Consider the following 18,810-nt stretch of genomic DNA (forward strand, 5'->3'; position numbering starts at 1 on the left):
TTGTTTGCAGGAGAGGCAGATGTGAACCAGAACAATGGGACCTCCACGAAGAGCCCAGCGGTGACAGACTCCAAAGGCACAGCGGACCCGAAGAATGCCTGGCCTGAGGCCAACCCAGCTGACAGGACTGGTCGCCCCCACTTGATCCGCCTCTTTTCCCGAGATGCCCCAGGAAGAGAAGACAACACCTTCAAAGATCGGCCCTCGGAGTCAGACGAGCTACAGACCATCCAAGAGGACAGTGCAGCAGCTTCAGAGAATTCGGATTTGATGGCTTCACAAAAACGCTCCTCTTTCCGGCACGGATCAAAACTGGCATCTGCGAGCACTATAGACCATGCCAGACATGGATCCCCACGGCACAGAGACTCGGGTCTACTTGACTCGCTGGGCAGATTCTTTGGAGGTGAAAGACACGTTCCCCGGCGGGGCTCGGGCAAGGTGAGCTCTGAGGAGTAGAGAACTGCAAGGCTACAGCAAAATACAGTACAATTAAAGAGGAAGGGTGGGTCTGAAAGAAAGGTCTCACTGCTATAAGGCAAGAGTTGACCTAGCCAGCGGGATGGTACTTGTAATATAATGCTTGGCTTTAACTGAAAACAGGAACAACAATGACACCAACAAAAAAACAAAACAAAACAAATATCTGGGAAACAAGAGGAGCTGCTCTGGGCAGTAACAATGAGTATTAGAAATCCAGGAGGCTCTAGAAATATTACTGGGAGGAATTTTTATGAACATTTAATGTGGTGTGTTGTATGCATTTCTATGCTGTGCCATTTAGAGACTTCAGTCTGCTTTTGTGTGTTGCTCTTAAATATTTGTAAAAGGGAGCTGGATGAGAGCACTAAATGCAAGACAGTCTCTACGTGTCTTGGCACTAACTGAGACAAAAACTTGAAAATAGATGTTAGCAAAGGAATTGTGGCCAAATTCTCAGCCTGCTTGAGCAAGGGTATGTTTAAGGTCAGTTGACAGCATTGCTGGGGAGATGGCTTGACAGCTATTATCCTGAATCCCAAGTACAAAATAATCCAGCTGCTTTATTCTGACAAGAATTTGAGATTTATCCCAAGCATTTCATATTAGAAACTGTATAATGAGCCATTTCTACACTATGAATTCGAAAACAAGGCATTGATGAAAGGCTGTTAATTAAATTCTTCCCTTCTCCAGGACACCTGCCTCCTCCAATAAATTATGCAGCTGACATATTAGTTCACTGTTATTCAAGTGGCAAAGTTTAAGATGTTTTCTCTGTACCTTTTGCCATGTAAATGAAAAGTGGAGTCTTGTGTTTGTGTGTCCACACACTGCATAAACATTCGTATGGAACTGCTGTAGGGCTGTAAAACATTTATTTTAGCTGAATTTGTTGTAGCTGCTCAAGTTGTGCGTCACAAAAAGCAGTGTTCGTAGTTGGCTGGGCCCAAATTTTTGAAAATCCATTGACAACCTTTGAGGTCTCTTCAGTGTTCCAGCCTGTGACCTGTGCTGTCTCTCAGTGCTGCACTGGGACTGAACACAAGCTGTCCTGTGTCCAGGTGTAAAACTGATCTGTGGTTGTCCACAGCGATGGCTGTCAGTGCCCTTCACAGCTCCACACCTGGAAGCACAATGTATATAGCCCTTTAGAGACCACTGGACGAAAAATACTCTGGAAGCTTAAAACCAGAAGCTCCTCACACTTGGTGGCCAGTACTAAGCAAGCTGGGTGTTTTGTTCTCTTTTTTTCCTCACCTTTACCAATTGGGGCCTGTAATGCTATTGACAAAGACTTAGCAGCCAGGCAGGTTTTTCTGTAGTGATGTTTCAATGTGTAATGTTCATAAATGCAACAAGCAGCTGCTGTGAGCATGAAGAAAACTTTTTTTTTCTTACTGTTACTGCAAATAACAGAGACTGTTCCCAGCTGCTATTTTCTGGAACCTGGTTGGCCAGCTCAACTCTTGCTGTTTTGTTCATGTACTGTGTTATTTGATGAAAAATAGTGTATGAAATGTTCTCTGTACACTATGGAGACAATACCAAAAAGTTAAGATTCTGCATACAGAATATACAGAGGTATGTGCATCCCTGCTTGGCAATAAATCAAACCAATTAACTCAGTTTTTAGGAGTAATGACTAAAAAATGTCTGCAAGCTGTACAAATTCTGTATTTTATCCTCTAGTGTGACATGATTGCAACGATTCTCTAGAGATTTTGATGTAATTATGTATGAGAGGACAGACGATCATCTCCTTTATCTCTGCTGTAAAATGCTATTTTGAAGAACTTAAATGTCTGCAAAACAGAAAAGAATTATGGACAATTCTGCCTTTTTTACCTACCAGAAGTAGTTAGTTTGGGATGTTTTCCCTCTTAAGAATGACTACTTATAGTGTTAGGGAGTCTTGATTTGCAGATCTGAGCTGGAAGCATAGAGAAGTTGAATTATTTCGGCACAAGTCAGTCATATTAGGACTTCCAGTGCCAAAGCATCTCTAGCACTTTTCCACACAATGATGATATTGATGTACATTCTAGGAAACATTCATAGGATATTCTCTTCTGAGAGGGCTTCAGTGTATAAAGTATTGAGCAAGTGGCACAGACAGTAATTTCAACTCTTATTTATTTAGCCTCTGAAACAATGCCTTTTGGTTTCTTGTATCAAGAAAGGCTTGTGGTGTCATTTATTTATGTAAGTGTAGACAGAGGAAATCTAGATGGCTCATTTGTGCTTAAACCCTAAATAATTGTTGTCATTTGCTGAATTTTATGGAGAATCACTGATAGATGATGAAGGTGTTCATGGGCCAGCCGAAACAGAATGAAGTCCCTTGGCAGTTTTGCAGACTCCACTAAGTAAACAGGTCTTTGGAAAATAAGATACTACTAAAAGCACCTTAAGGGATGAATTTCAAAGGTTTGAAAGGTTCCTATAGCTGCACTGTTTATTTGCTTGTACTTCTTTCTTTATTTATTTCAAAGCATTTCAAAGCAATTCTGCAGCTGCCTTTCTTGCAGTCCTCCTTTTTCAGCCAGCCCATGCCTTGGTGGGAGCATCTCAACTTCCCACACCAGAAAGCACTGGTATGCAAAGACAACACTTGGTCTTTGTACAGATTTAGGGCTGACATTCAAGCAAAACACATTATAAATTCTTTGTGGAGGCATTTTCTTCTTGCACCCATAGTTAAGAAGTACATTAATGAATAATACTCACCATTGTGTCTAGAAAGGTGGGGTAGGAACAATGCCGGGACTGTTTCATGGCTTCCTTCTCTCATGTGGAGCAGGTCCTCCCTTGCCCTGCAATTCTGAAATTAAATTAAGAGTGCAGGGGAGTTTCATGGGAGGTGTTAAAAATAGAAATACTCCTTTTCCTCCAAGGGAGAGCAAGTTCATTTGTCACTTTTCCCCCAATCCCATTGAGATTTTGGATAGCTGAAACTCAATCAAAGCCAGCTTGAATTTTGTACTTTTAAGAAAATCTTTTCAGGTAGAATATTTGAAACAAAACTGTTGTTGTGCACAGCTCAAATTTAAACATATTAAAACAGAATTTAAAATGGTGACAGAAGGAAACTGTGATGCAGACATTTTAAATAGCATGCAAGAGAGAGTAGCATAACAATTATTTCCTTTCTAATAGTTATAGAATATTTGTCTAAGCAAGTTTGTTAAAACAATCAAATGTTCTTTGTGCCTCCTAGATTCTGAGCCTGTATTCAACTTCAGTATGTACTGACTGCTATTTTGTTCCTTTGATACAGTTGTTTATGCTTTTGTAATCCTTTTGTTTATGATTTTTTTTCTACTAAAGTTTGGATTGTGAAACAAGAACTTTTCTGTCCTGGTTTAACATTTTGCATTAACATACTAAACTTTAAATGACACTTGTGACACAGATCAAACAAACCAAAATATGTGACAGTAAACAATAGGTGAGACAAGACTTAGTGAAAGATTAAATCAATTTCTCTTGGACATTTTGCTTTGGTTTTGTATGCAATCTTGTAACAGTTTCCCGTTGCCTGAGTGAAGCCTTGCTCCTATATTTCCTTCCCAATTTCTGTGTTTGTTGGGTGCAAGAAATAGGGAAGGTAGCAATGGGGCTTCCCCATGCTACAGACAGATACAAGGCAGGAGCAGCACTGGGCTGAAGTTCTTCTCAGCTTGAGCAGAACCAGGGTTTGGGATCACCATTTCTGCATCAGCAGTTCTGAACCCACTCCTGAGGTAAGCAGTTGCTAGAGTGGGGATCTACAAAAATGGTTATGATAACCATACACAGGTAAAAAGTTTAGGAAGCACAGTTTTAACTAATGCCGTGGAGGGATAAATTAATCAGAATCTTTTTTTCCTTTTTTTGCACTTGAACTCTATTCACATTTCCTGAGGAAGCTTTAATGTATACTACAGCACCATGAAGAATTTGAAAGTAGTCAAATCATGCTATTCTGACTAGTATATGATGTGATTTAAGTAATTACTTACTGTGATTTTAATTTCCAAGTCTTAGTTTTCAGGGAGTGGTATTGCTTGTGATACACTGTTTTGTAAAACCTGCTGTGCAAGCAGTATGCTTGTAAAAAGATTTTAATATAGTTTATGGTGGTTGTAACAATAATTCTGTTTTAATATTTTGATTTTTACGTGCTTTATGTATTCATTAAACTGTTTACATCACAAAACCCAGTGTACTAATGATTTAATTTGTTTTAAATGCTTTAATCCATTAACAGAAGTTGCAACAAACTACTACTTGTATGTGACAGGTTTTTAGTTCACTAAGAGGCTGTGTCTCCTCCTGCAAAATTCAGTTAGAACAGTGCATTGGACAGAAGAGAATAGAGAGGTTTCCTTCTGGAAGGAAGGGGTAGGCTTTGAATAACCAAAACTCCTGAAGCTGATATTCTCACTTAATGGGAACTGAATTGAGCCTCTAGTTTGTAGCAAGTAGTAATGAATGACGAATACCTAAAAATGAATTAGTGTAACAGAACTGCTGGTCTGAAGCTCATTTAGCTTGTGCAGTGGCAGAACCTCAAAGTACTTTAGATGTGCCTGGTTTAAAAAAATATCACCTGTACAAAACAAGGAAGTATCAACTGGTGAGTACATATGTGTACCAAGTGAGAAGTGAAAGGCCTAGGAGCCAACATTATGATTTGATGTATTCATTTAACACGTGTGACCATAAGCATGTTATTTGTGCCTTATAATTAACACACTGTTTAATGCACTGGAACTTGCATTTTCAAGGATGTTACTGCTTGAAGTAATTATTACAAGGTACTAGAGGAATTTGGGAATTGGAAGAGGTTAAATGCTCTTCAAATGGTACTTCAAAGTGCAAGCACTACATTTTGGTAAAGTATTAGTGATGCTTTGTGTTCACCTGACATCAGCTGCACGGTAAGGTTTATTCAGAAATGGGACAAAGAATTTGGGGCTTTCTGATTTGTATTACAAGTCAAAGAGGAGATCATGACTGGGGAGAATGCCTGTGTGCTTCACTGCTTTTACTATTTTTTTATATGGTGCCTTGTACATTCAGAAATGTATTAGTAACAGGTTCAGGCTAAAAAACAAATTAATCAACTGAAGCATTTTAAAAGATCTCTGTTTCTAATCACTCTACAGCAAAAGTCTTTCCCCTTTCATTAAACTTCTAACAGGATCTTTCAGTTCAGTCTTTGCTTGACTATTTCTAGAGTCTTCTATCCACTAATACGATATAATAATAACAGTCGTATGTGTAAGTTGCATGCAGAAGAGCATGTAAGTTCTACAGAAGAGCTCCAAGAATTCTTTTGAACATGGTGAAGTTCAAAGCTTGTGGTGCCGTTTGCCTGGGCCTGAGACTGATGGCAGAGCTGCTGGAGAGGCAGCGATGGGATGGGCAGTGATGGCAGCTTTGGGATCTTTCTGTGGGAGCTAGTCTCAGCTGTTCTCCGCCATTCCTCTCTTGTTCACCTGCACAGCCCCACAGCCCACCTGACAGAAAGGTCTGGATTTTATTTTAAAACCATATATCAGAGGGGGGTGTTTGTTTAAAGAAGTGCAAGGGCCAGGCCTGTACATACAGATGGTCAAACAGAGCTATTAAAAATTTAGCACAAGGATTTTCTCTGCCCAAGAACAATTTCATCTGTTTACTTCTCTGCAGATGAACTAGTTTTGATAAGAAATTGCTTTATACTAAAATCTGCTATATTGTTTTTTTCTATCGCATTCCTTGCAAATGAAGAACTGCATTATCCTTAGCATATTCCATCTTAGAACACCAAAATCAATGACTGTACTCCAGCTGTTTTCAGATTACAATATGGTAGATGCTGCCCGATAGAAAACCAGAGCAAAAGTTACTACCTTTTTTCCCTGACCTTGTTTTGTACCTCGGTCATCACATAGCATTAGTGACAATTGCTAGCTTCCACCTTTTGTACTGATGCAAAATATCTCACCATGTTCCTGAAATGGTCTCCAGTTAGATGTGTTCAATTACACATTACACTCCAAAGTTACTTGGTTTTATTTCTGAGCTGCACAAGAAATCATCCACTGCCATTTTCAGGTGATTTTACTGAATTTTTTACCAATCAATTTAAAACTCTTGGTAAAGCACAAATTACTGCAGAAGACCCAAGATAAGCAAAGGGAAAGAGAGCTAAGGCTCATGATGCATCTACTTCTCCATTTCTGATACATCATACAATTTATGTTCCTTGGAATCTGTACAAGCCTCAGGTATGGAGTGCTCCATCTTCCCCACTTTATACTAACAATATTACTGAAAATTTCATCGTGATACTTCTTTCAAAGAAATACGCTATTAACCACACAATTTCTAAATATTTCATAATAGTAAACTCTCCTTGCTATTACACTATCTCTACAGGTCATGCTGAGACAGGCAACAGTGCTTTTAACAACCTGTATGAGAGTTTAGCTTGTTACTTGCTCACCTATTAAAGGCAGAAAAGAAATAGAATTGGGCCAATCCTTCAAAGATGAAAATTGATCAAATATTTCATGGGTGGGTGGGTGCATGCAATCTGAGATTTCCAGAAATCAAGGTTACAGTAACATTTTTCTGGCTAGCAGCAGTAAAGTGGTAGTGTACACCTGGCATTTATAGCTTTGTTTTCCAGATAATTCCCATCTTGGTTATTGTATTACCTTCATGACCATATGAAAATACTAGGGAACAGGACATCTAAAAACTGTATAAATTTCTGCTTTCGTATCAATGGCCATACCGACAGCCTTACATTATTTTGCTGTAGAAGCACCAACAAACAGATGCATCTCCCCCAAATACGCAGGTGATCATTAGAAACCGATCCTTGTGAATATCAGTGCAGGACGCCTTCCATATCTTGGCCATGTACAGTAAAGTCTTTAAGGCTGTGAAGTTTGATGATAGCAGAAGCTACCTGGAGAATACCTACTAGCCAGTTTTTGTTTTTTTTTTTTTTGCTAGAGTGATTATTCTCAAAAAAAAAAAAAAAAAAAAAAATCCCCCACCCAAACCATGGATCATTTCAACAAAGTTTAATCTATGTCATTGATACCAACTTGATAAAATAACGCAACACTGAGTATGTATCAGGGACTATGTCCAAGCAGATAAACTATCATGAAGAATAGTTGAATAAAATTATTCATGCTGGGTGGAAAAAATGCTTCAAAAAAGCCAAGTCAAAGCACTGGGTTGTCCTCTGAAACCATTTATCAAGTGTCACAGCAATGCAGTAACTGGACACAGGGAAAAAGCCCAGAAGGTATGATGGCACTGGTTTCTCATTTGAGTCCCATCATAAACCAGAACTTTCCTGAAAAACTGCCCCATTCTTCTTTTCTCCCTAGTAATTCTTTCACCTGTTAATTTATGAACATTAATCATCAAGGCACATAGGGGTAATGGAGTTATGGAGAAATGTGGTTCTGGATTATTGATTGGCACCTCTCTTGATCAGGGAGCGTTTTCCATTGTTTCCTTCTTCTTCATTGTGTTTCTTACTCTTCAGTCATCTCTACTCTTTACTGCCACATTTGTAACTCCTGTTATTCTGCTAAGAATTGTTCCTATTTTTGTTCATCACCTATTTCTAGACAAATATTGATCTCAGCATAACCTTGAAAGGCAGAATCTCCTGCATCTTACATCCCTCTTCCTGCCAATTCTCCTCTATACCTTTGAGCAAGTAATTTAAATTTCTGTCTTAACTTCCACATTAGTAAAAATTAACAGTACCATTACAAGGATGTGTAGCTCATCCTTCCTAAAGTGATTTTAAAAGCCTGCTGAATTAGGTAATTAATTATAATGCCATCACCAGATCAGCCAGTGGGGAAGAGGTCAGCATTCCCATTGCTTTTGGTAACAGATCAGCAAGTCATGAACAGCCTGGGACAAACACTGCCACCAAGAGCCAACTGGTATCTGGGTTGTACGTGAACAAAGATGGAACCAAGACCAGCACAACACAGCTCTGATTTAGCAGCACGTGCTCACAGAAGTTACATTACTCCTAGAATAAGCATGGAAAAACACATCCCACATGGGCTGTGTATTCTGCCTGGTGACAGCTGGGGTAGCAGCACTTAAAGGTTCTGACAAAAGTGTCAGCTATGCCCAGGAACACAAAGCCCCATGGACAAAGCCCCTCCAAATCCCAAAATGAAGCAATTTCTGTATTCAAATGTCTGTCAGATTTCTCCTTAAACTATATTATAGATTTCCATGTTATTGAAATAAAAATAATTTAAAAAAACATATCTATTTGCAGAAAGGATGCATCTCAATTCCTTTCTGGCATACATATTCAGAAACCATACTGACTATCTAAGTTTGAACCTGTATAGGAATTTCATTAAAGTTTGGATTCAGAATCCATTTCAAGAACTAACACAAAAGCAGCTGAGTGGTTTACAAATTGTCTGTTGAACTTTGAGCTTTTTCTTCCCACACAACAGCACAGTGTTCATCACATAATGCTTAAAGGATAATTTTAGTATATCACTATAGTTCCAAATGTCTTAGTGGGGGTGGTTATTATGGACAATACAGCATTACGGACAACCTACAGGTTATGGAACAGATTGGTTTTCTAAGACAATCTAAATGCAATTTTCATGTCTATGCGAATTTGAAATGCGCGGATTTTGTATTTCATCTTTTAAATTCATGCAAAGCAACTCATTATGTATCTTGTGAAGAAAAAAACATTGGAAACCATGAAACCCATTGAACCTGTGAAAAACCCTTTGTTTTCCAACCTGGTCTGACTGGTTTTTACCTGGTCTGACTGCATTTTAAATCAGCTATTTCCATATTTCATATGCATGGATTTTGTCAGTAGAGAAACAACATAGGATGTATTTGAGATTTTCATCTCTCATCCTAAAGTAGGCAACAAAAGCACTCAATAGTGATTCCTAAAGGAACTGTAAAAAGCTGTAAATTTGTGTACTCCAAAAGTATTTAATACTGTTATTGCCACAAATGCATATCTCAGACCAATAATGAATTGGAGCTATTTACATGCATATGGAATCTTCAGCTATAAGCAATCCTCTTGTGGAGGATGAGAGATTATAATATGCATTTAAAAGTCCCCCCCTATTGCATCTGAGTTGCAAGATCTGACATATCCCATTTATAGCAAGCAAAGTCAGGGATGGATTTCATGGGATTTCAAGACTGAAAAAAAAAACCAAAAAAACTTGTAACTGCTTAACTGTAGTTTTTATCCATTTTATACCCAGGGCCAGCTGTTGAAAAGCATGCATATATATATATATATATATATGTATGTATGTATGTATGTATGTATACACATATATATATATACATACACACACACACATTTGGGTATCTTCAGGTCAATTGGAAATGTAATAACCTTGCACTAAAACCCCAAATGGAGCCCATATTGTTAGAGACATGGCAATTATAATTTTTTTTTTATTAACAGCTCTTACAAGGTACTAATACAGGTTGTGCCAGTAAATGTGATTAGTCTGATGTGAAAGTACATGGCTAACACAGGGAATGTAATTCCAATGTATAGCTAATGTTGAGACTTAAAATACCTGCATGTTTTCTTTGCACTGCATTCACAGTTGCTCTCTTTTTTTTTTTTCTTTTGTCTTAGTGGCCAACATACCACCATACCAAGGTAGGTGACACAGTAAAACAATGCTACTTTCCTGTGCATCACCAGAAAGAACCACAAAGTGTTAAAAAAAAAAAAATCACTCCCCTTACAGGATAACTATGGGTATTTTATGTATATTTTTTAGAATTCTTACTTAGATTATTAATCCTTAAAACTACTGATTTCACAGTGAAGTTGCAGACTATGTTTTTTGTCATCAGATCTCCCAGTTACTGCTCAGATTTCCAGTACTGGCAAATCTTTTTTTTATTACGATCATTCAGCTTTAGGGTTCATTTTGGCTCTTTTGAATGTGCAGCAGAGTTGACTTAGTTGAGATCCTTAACTGAGGTGAAGTATTTCATTAATGTTAACTGGGAACAGGAAAAGCTGAGTGTTCTTCTGTTCAGTTACTGAAGAATTATTGTATGTTTAAACTTTAAGGGCACAGGGCTCCATTTTAAACTTCACCACCAATACCCAAGGGCTCTGAATTCACACTTGGCAAGTGAATTCCTGGCAAGTACATTTCAGAATATGTAGATATGGAAGGCAAGGATGCCTTTTATTGGCAATACTCTCAAGACCGAAATTCTAACAACACTGTGAGAGGTGTGAGGAAAACTGCAGTCCCTGGGCAAAAGCAACCAGTAACACAAAGAAATAAGAAGTAAATGACAACCTTTCCTAAAACACAGTTGCTCTTCTCTATTCCTATTAGGTTTAACACGAATACTATTTAAAGCCAAGCACCTAAAACATATTTAAAGGTGAATAGTGATGATATGAATGTATTAATGAAACACATGGTTAAACTGAGTTAATTCCAAAAAGCCCACTTACATCACACCATCTCAGTAGCTCATCATAGCATTATAAATCAGATTTATTTTCTCTTTTAATTTCAATCCATTAGAACTTACCTTTTAACACCTATAGATATCAATTATTACATAAACATAAGCAGTCTCTGAAAAACACGACTGGAATTTGTTTTCTGTCCCTAGGAGTCCAAAAATAGAAAGAACGAACTAGAGGTGAAAGAGTATTTTCAACAATGAATTAAGGGAAAACATGTAAATTACCTGTCACAAATAAAGAATAACATCCAAGGTTCTGAAGACAGATGAAGTCTGCTGATGACAATATGAATGGAAGGCACTCAATTTTAAACACCAGGAAACTCACCCAGAACAGTGATTAAAAATTACTTCTGATTTGCTTCTGCTTCATACCCATTAAAATGGGAGACAATCAAAGCTAGTGATGACATTTGGCACTGCAGGCAGAAGAAACTTTGTATTTATAGCTCAATAACCTTTCCAATAAGCCAAGTTATTAGCACCTAATGATTGGTCAGAAGCCAAAATCAAGGAACTCAACACTAGCTAGATTCTAAAACCTTATTATCCCGATATCTCTCCATTCCCATGGCAATCCACAGCCCATCAGAACTGCGACACCATGGTATTTATCCTAAGGACAAAGCAGTCAGCAGGTTTCAAAAGGTGATTTGAATATAGATTAACAAGACAATACCATGGCTGAAGTAATGTATTGAAACACTACTGGCTCTCTCTTCCTAATCAGGGCAGCAGAGGCTATTCTGGCAACACTGGAAGTAGCAACCAAATAGAAACTGCTGCAGAAATATAAGCATGACTGACTGCCTGACACCATGGAGATCTCACAGATCCAAAATTTAGATTTTCCTTCTTTTAAAACAGTTAAGTGTCCACATATCATCAGCACGGGAAAGACCAACTGTGATAAAAACCAGCCAAACCTCTCTGCACTGGAGTTTTTTTTCCAATGGAAATCGATGTCATAAACCACGTATCTGACTTCATTTGGACTATTGCTTAGGAAGCCCTACTGAAAATAGAAAGCCCTACTGAAATAGAAATTGTCAGCCACACTTGATTCCCTCATTCTAAAAAAAACATTGCTCTTGCAGCTCATGAGTGGCTACAAAGTCCTTGGGAACTAAAAATGATATACAATCTATACCTGCTTTCCCATGCAGAATGATCCAACAATTTTAAGATTTTTTCCACTTTGGTTTATTTTCTAAAATCACAGTCTATGATTCTAGTTAAGAAAAATTTCCTATTTAAGGAAAATTATAAAGTTTCTTTTACCTGAACTTTCCAATAAGAGGCTTAGTTCCACACTGGGCTGTAACATTAAGAACACGTGCATCCATTTATATGCACAGCATATGTGCACATACATACTGTGTATTTGCCATTTCACAGCACTGACAACTGTAGGGGGCAATCTCTGTCAATTTCCAAAGCATATTCCTCCTGTCTTCACTCCTGAAAATGATTCTTCATGCCATGGCTGCTAAGCTGTCCTTCCCAGCTGACTGGGCAACGTGCCTGTTCTGCTTTTCAGGACATACATGCAGCCAGGGTCAGCCACCACGTCGGGTCCATGCCCCCAAGATCTCAGCATGGCCGGCCCATTGATGACAACCCTGTAGTCCACTTCTTCAAGAACATTGTAAGTCTCCCCTCCTCTTATGCACCAAAATTAAGTATTTTCTTTAGAATCCATCAGTAAACAAATACTCCCCAATCATTACCCTTTATTTTGAGCCTCAAATTATACTGTGCCTTTTGAGCTCATTATGCCGTTGACATACAAAAATAATTTTTACCTAGAAGACAAACAATACTGAAACGCTACCAAAAAAAGCATGCAAACCTCCATTAGCATAGTCAAATGTCAGTTATACAGCTTGACTATAGACAGGTTTTGTCCCTGTGTCTTTACTACTGGCAATATTCAGGAATTATTACTGTTTGAAGACAGACATAAATACAGTGTATTCCAGGCAAGCTTAAGACAGCAGAGAAGCTTCTCAATGCAATTACAATTTTTAGCTCATAGATAACGTTCAAAAGGCCTGATGATTTCTGACGTTCAATTTGCCTTTGTTTGACAATTCTCTTGTGTTGGTTTTTAGGTCTCACCCCGTACACCTCCCCCAATGCAAGCAAAGGTAAGCAGTTTCAGGGACTCAAGGCATTTACAGGCTAATACACACTAATTCATCTGCGAGTCTAATTCACTGTCCCTAATGGCACTAAGTAAAATCTACAGGTATCACTGGGAACAATTTAAAGCAAGAGCCTAAGACATAAAAGCCATGGTTCTCTTCCTCAAACACTTCCTGACTTCCTGCATGACTAATTGAAGCCAATTGCAGGGATTTTTATATTCAATTTATGGTGTGATTCTTTTTTTAATGAACTAACAATTGATAATGCTTTCAAACAAGCCTCACCAACCAGAAGCTGTCCTTCCATTTACTCAACTCAGCTGGCTTTTGAAGTACATAATACTGACAAACCATGGCTAGTGAAGTCAGTTCTAGCAATTACAATAAGCAATTTTGCCATTTTTTGCTTCACGAAATGACTGTACAGACTTATGTTCTCAACTCCTGCCTGCCTCATTACCTGGCTATTATTTCATAATCTTGGCTATCTATTCATATTCTGCTGTGTATGGCAGACCCAGATGCTGTGTTCCATAGTGATCATCATGTCATTGTTTCTATTTCTTGCACGTACAGGGAAGAGGATTATCCCTCACCAGATTTAGCTGGGTAGGTGACAAATGTGCTTTTGGTAACAGCCCTTTTATTTACCAGGCCAAAGCATATCTTGCTCCATTGCCTCAAGCTGTTGCAGCAACGTGATAATTTTGTTTTGTCTCGAATTTGCCATTTTGCTTTTCCTGTTCCACTTTCCTTCTTCCTTCCACAGCACTTTAAGAGGGTAATTGTGTTGCTTGCTCTTATCCTGCAATTTGACAGCCCTTGCAGCAATAATTTCTTTTGCTTCAGCGCAAAGGGAGCAAAATCCACTGCATGGCAAAGCTCTCTTCCCTTAAAGGCTCCTGGAAGACCCATCTGCTGCATTTTTCTTCTCCTGAGATGGACAAAAATGGGAGGGAGGGCTGGGACAAGATAGGTGCTTATTCCAGTTTTGCAACTGCTTTTACACAGTGAAATCTGAAAAACTAATGCTGTCACTAACCTCAGTATTTTGTCCCACTGTTCCTGTCAGTTACAACTGATCTGCCTAAGCAGATCTTCCCACAGTTCTCTCACAACTAATTAAATTCAACTTCTCTACCACAGGTTTGATTTTATATGAGATGGCATGTAAATTACTGGCATTTTAAGACAAAATATCAAAGCCTTCAAGCTATTAAACATTTCTTTCACTATCAGAACACCACATATTAGCTGATGTGTTTGACATCTTAAAACTCACTAAATTAAAACATTTTAAGTTTTATCACACAGGCTAATGCGCTGAGTATTTAATTTTTGAATATTAATTCATTTTTTACAGATTGATGCTTCCCTCAGATTTGAATCTATTCAGAAAATTTCCTAATATTTTCCTTCAGCCTTGTTTATTACGTAGAAGATTTTTTTATTGCAACAACCTCCAAATTCCTCACTTGAGTATTACATTTCAGTGATCACAAATAAAGACTACATTGTGCATATGATAATTTGAATGTGACAATTTGCAATACACATGAAAATCTTTCTTTGCAGGGTGGTGAAACACACAAGCCGGGATATGGAAGTGGAAAATTCTACGAGCATAAATCTGCTCACAAGGGACACAAGGGATCCTATCATGAGGGCCAGGGCACTCTTTCCAGAATCTTTAAACTGGTAAAGTACAATTAAACTTTATGTACAAGAAAATTGAACTGGGAAAATCAAAAGCCAAACCTCTCCAGAACCTGACATATTTGAAACAACCATATTTCCTTAAAGCTTCTGATGGAATTAGATTTGCATGGATAAACCAGAAGGTTATTTTGTGGCTTAGGGACTACTTACATGATAGGAAACAAAGGTAAAAGCACACACTTAGTGACCATCAGGAAAGAAGGCAAGTCCACAATGTCCCACAAAGACCTGCACCAGGATCAGTGTTGTTACTGAATGCAAAAATGATCTGGAACACAGAAGACAAATGAAATTACACAGCTCATTGCTACTAAATTATTTAGGATAGTGAAAATGAAAGAGAACTGATAAACTGCAAAAGGGCAGTACAGGGCAGTGCTGGACACATATTTAGTGCATTAAGAACTCCAGCAGTCCCTGCTTATTCCCACCCCAGGTGGGAGAACCCCTAGAATATGTCAGTATCACAAGTTACAAAACCAAAAAGTGGGGCAAATTAGAAAACTGTCCTATTAGAAATAAACATTTGGTCAGATTATCTGTAGTCTGGTTCAATTCCCCATTTCAAGGCACAGCACAGGCACAACACATGCAATAAATGAAAACAGAACAGGAAAAAAAAGGTCAGTTGTGAGAATTTTTTACATTCTATATCAGGAAACAGACGTGAAAAGTACACTATATATCCACTGGCAGATACATTAAGGAAAACTGTATTTTCCCTCAAAGGTAATGATGGCAGTGAATCCACTTGTTACAAATCACCCAGAGCACTATTTGCACATGAAGATACCATCAGCAGTCATTTCAAGTCAGAAGGTCTAAGATCCTTAGCAGAGCTGATCATTTCAGACTCTTACTATTCCCCTCTGCAACAGGAGATGTAACAGTGCTTTTTCATTTACAGAAGACCACATATTTTTTTCTCTTAAACAGTTTAGGATTTATATCTCCCATTATACAGTTGTTTTCCAAATATATGCAGCACCAAATGACAGCACAAAAACTTGGTATTCTTATGTTGCAATTTAAGAAAAGGAATGATCTCTTCAGAGCCCCAGGTAGAAATAAAACACATTTTAAGTCTTATTTTCACATAATTTCATGTGCACTTGGTAGTTTTAGTGGAGTTCAGGTACTATCTGTAAATTTTCATCATTTCAACATCTGAAAATATACATTAATGATGTCTCATGAAATTTAACATTCTCTTTTTTGCATACTCATCACAGCGACTGTAACATGTATATGTATATGCATATGTATGTGTATATGTGAGATACATACACCAGTTTTACTTTTTAGATAACCTTTTCCCAGCCATTATAATTTCTGGAACTTTGATACAAATTTTATTCTGGTCCATTTGATTTAGACCCATTGTTTACAGCAGGAGGCATTAATTACTATTTTTAATATAGTTTTACAGTCTTGTAATATAAAAAAAAAGTCATCCATTCTTTAAGATAACTTCAAAAGAAAAAAAACCAATTACCTAATGAATTAGAATTTTCCTTTAACACTTCTGTAAAACTAGGGAGGCAGCACTGAAAGATGAAGAGAATATAAATGAAGAAAATGAAGTCTCAAAGTACACTTTCTTTTTTCAAGTAAACAGTTCAGTCATCACCTGATTACACTAAGAATCACCCCATCATCTCACAACTGTGATCTTAAGTACATTTTTCAAGATTTGCCTACAGAAGAGTTGCTAAAACTAAAGGACAAGATACCAAGTTAGCCTAATCTCAAATTCCAAAAAATGAAACGTCAACATTTCAGCTTGGATCATCTTTGCTATAAAACTGATTCTTTTCTCAAGTGCAGATTTATGAATTGTCAAAGCTTTTTCTTCACAGTTTGACATTTTCTTATTATTTCTAAGAATAGGGCAGGTTTCAGCCCTTTTATTTTTTCTTAGTTTTCTCCTGTATCTGCATCTAAGCTTTCCATACAAGCCTCATGTTGATTTAAAACTGAGAATTTACTGCAGACTGAAACTACCGATGTGAAACTATTCCATCTTACATGCAAGCTTTTGATATTTTGTTTTGTTATCTAAAGTATATACACACTACATACACAGGGTTCATAAAAATGAAATTTTCAGTGCTGTTCAAGGAAATGAATTGTTTTCACTAGGAAGGCCTGAATAAGAACATGCACTTAAAAGTAATTAATGAGAGACTGTCTAGTCCTCTGTGAAAAATTTAATGAGAGTAAGTTAATCCTATGTGAAAATCAATGAAAATCAATCTTCTTTTTGAAGTGAAAATCCCAGTAAATATTTAGTGATATAGTAGAGGCAACTGCAGGCTATTTTCATTAATTAGATAGTATTTAAAGTGTTGTTGTACTTAGAACAGATGGCTGTCCTTCAATGCACAGCCCCAAACATATATTCATTTCTAATTAATGCAACTCTGTTCTTCCCTCCACAGGGAGGCTCTGGGTCCCGACCTGGATCGCGGTCTGGTTCCCCCATTGCTAGGCGCTGAAGCTCCAAGATGATATCCAAGGATCATGTACTCTGCTTCATAATATAACTGCCTTAAAATTAGTAACAGCTGCCACAATTACCTAGATAGATGCAATCCATTACTTAATGCCAATTAGGTTCTGCATGCAGTAGATGATACAAACTTCTATTGGCAATCCCTGAGCAACAGTTGAATGAAAGGAACACAAAAAGTAGCTTTGCTAGATGTTTTCCTTATTTTATGTAAAGTAACAAGATCTGTGCCTTTACCCATTCTTCTTCAGGATGCCCTAACTGTATGCTGGACTCCCTTTATTTCTCCCAAGCACCTAATTTAAGCTCAACTCCTCTGGTTTCGTTTCAGTGAACATCAGAATTACAAATAAAGAGCTATAATGTCTTTGATACTGAGCACTGCTGTTAATGAATTTTTGAGACACTGCTGTTAAAACAACAACAACAACAAAAAAACCAACATGTGCAGAAGTTGTGAGGACTGTTTATCCAAATTTTCTTTTTGTTTTGTTTTTTTTTTTTGTTTGTTTGTTTTGTTTTAATCTTCCTTCTCTCACTCACAGAATAATTTATTTTCATAACAGGATTAGGCAGTCATGGAAAGGTTTATCAAATCTAGGGAGTTCAAGGTATGTGAAGTGTGGGAGGGGGCAGATGTTGAAGAATCAATACGATGTGGAGCAATAGCAATAAGGACATTCTTTCCATGCCATGAATTGCTTATTGCATCCAAACCATTAGAATAAAGAGCAGATGAGGGAGAGAAAGAGGATTTTAAATTTGAGTTAGACTAATGTTACAAAACAAGGGATATTCCCAGAGAAACATCTAAGACTGCACACGTGACCACTGGATGTCACTGGTGCTTCACATAAACTCTGTTGCAACAGCATTAACTTTGCAGTACAGTAAGTAAATATGCATATAAACAAACAAAAAAAAAAGTCTAATTTCTGAAAGAAAGCCCTTCAGTACTGGTATCTCAGATAGTCCTGCACATCTCACACTAGAGTTGCAGCAGTGTTGTGTTTGATTGGCTCATCTTTTGCCTGAGTAAGACCTGGATGCCTGTTAAGGGCAGTGCACCAAAGCAAACTCATAGTAAACTACTGTGAACATTTAACTGTTGTATTGTAGTTGCCTCATAGAAATAAATTATAGCTCAGTTAGATTTAGATATGAATTGTTCAGAAATTACTAAAATGAAAGTGTGGAGATGTTATTTCCAGCCACACTTAGGGAAGTAAAAGGCTCTTCTGAATTGCACTGTTTTATTACTTAAACTTAACATTTCTTCAAACTGTCATCTAAGTGTGATTAATTATTTTATTCTTTTAGTTTTAGCCTATGCACTGTAGATTACAGTTAGTGCTTCCTAGGTTGAAACAGCATTCCTGATAAGTGCCCAGTAAAAGTTATCTATAAATATAT

The 18,810-nt window shown here is 37.6% G+C and overlaps 1 protein-coding gene across 1 annotated transcript; it reads left to right on the plus strand.

The window, feature by feature from the left end:
• Positions 1-242: 242 nt before the first annotated feature.
• MBP (myelin basic protein) lies at positions 243-17,449 on the plus strand. The gene is made up of 5 exons (XM_062500674.1): positions 243-441; positions 12,557-12,664; positions 13,131-13,166; positions 14,742-14,864; positions 17,327-17,449. Exons 1-5 carry the CDS (start codon positions 271-273, stop codon positions 17,381-17,383), a joined length of 495 nt encoding a protein of 164 aa, XP_062356658.1. The 5' UTR covers positions 243-270; the 3' UTR covers positions 17,384-17,449.
• The last annotated feature ends 1,361 nt before the right edge of the window (positions 17,450-18,810 follow it).

This window comes from Cinclus cinclus, chromosome 1 (genome assembly GCF_963662255.1).
Source record: "Cinclus cinclus chromosome 1, bCinCin1.1, whole genome shotgun sequence".
NCBI classification, from domain to species: Eukaryota; Metazoa; Chordata; class Aves; order Passeriformes; family Cinclidae; genus Cinclus; species Cinclus cinclus.

Bases quoted from the DNA above. Each gene is read 5' to 3' on its own strand.
- MBP (XM_062500674.1), top strand. From the start codon at position 271: ATGGCTTCACAAAAACGCTCCTCTTTCCGGCACGGATCAAAACTGGCA. The intron at 442-12,556 runs GTGAGCTCTGAG...TCTGCTTTTCAG, and splicing joins CCCGGCGGGGCTCGGGCAAG to GACATACATGCAGCCAGGGT. The intron at 14,865-17,326 runs GTAAAGTACAAT...TTCCCTCCACAG, and splicing joins TTTCCAGAATCTTTAAACTG to GGAGGCTCTGGGTCCCGACC.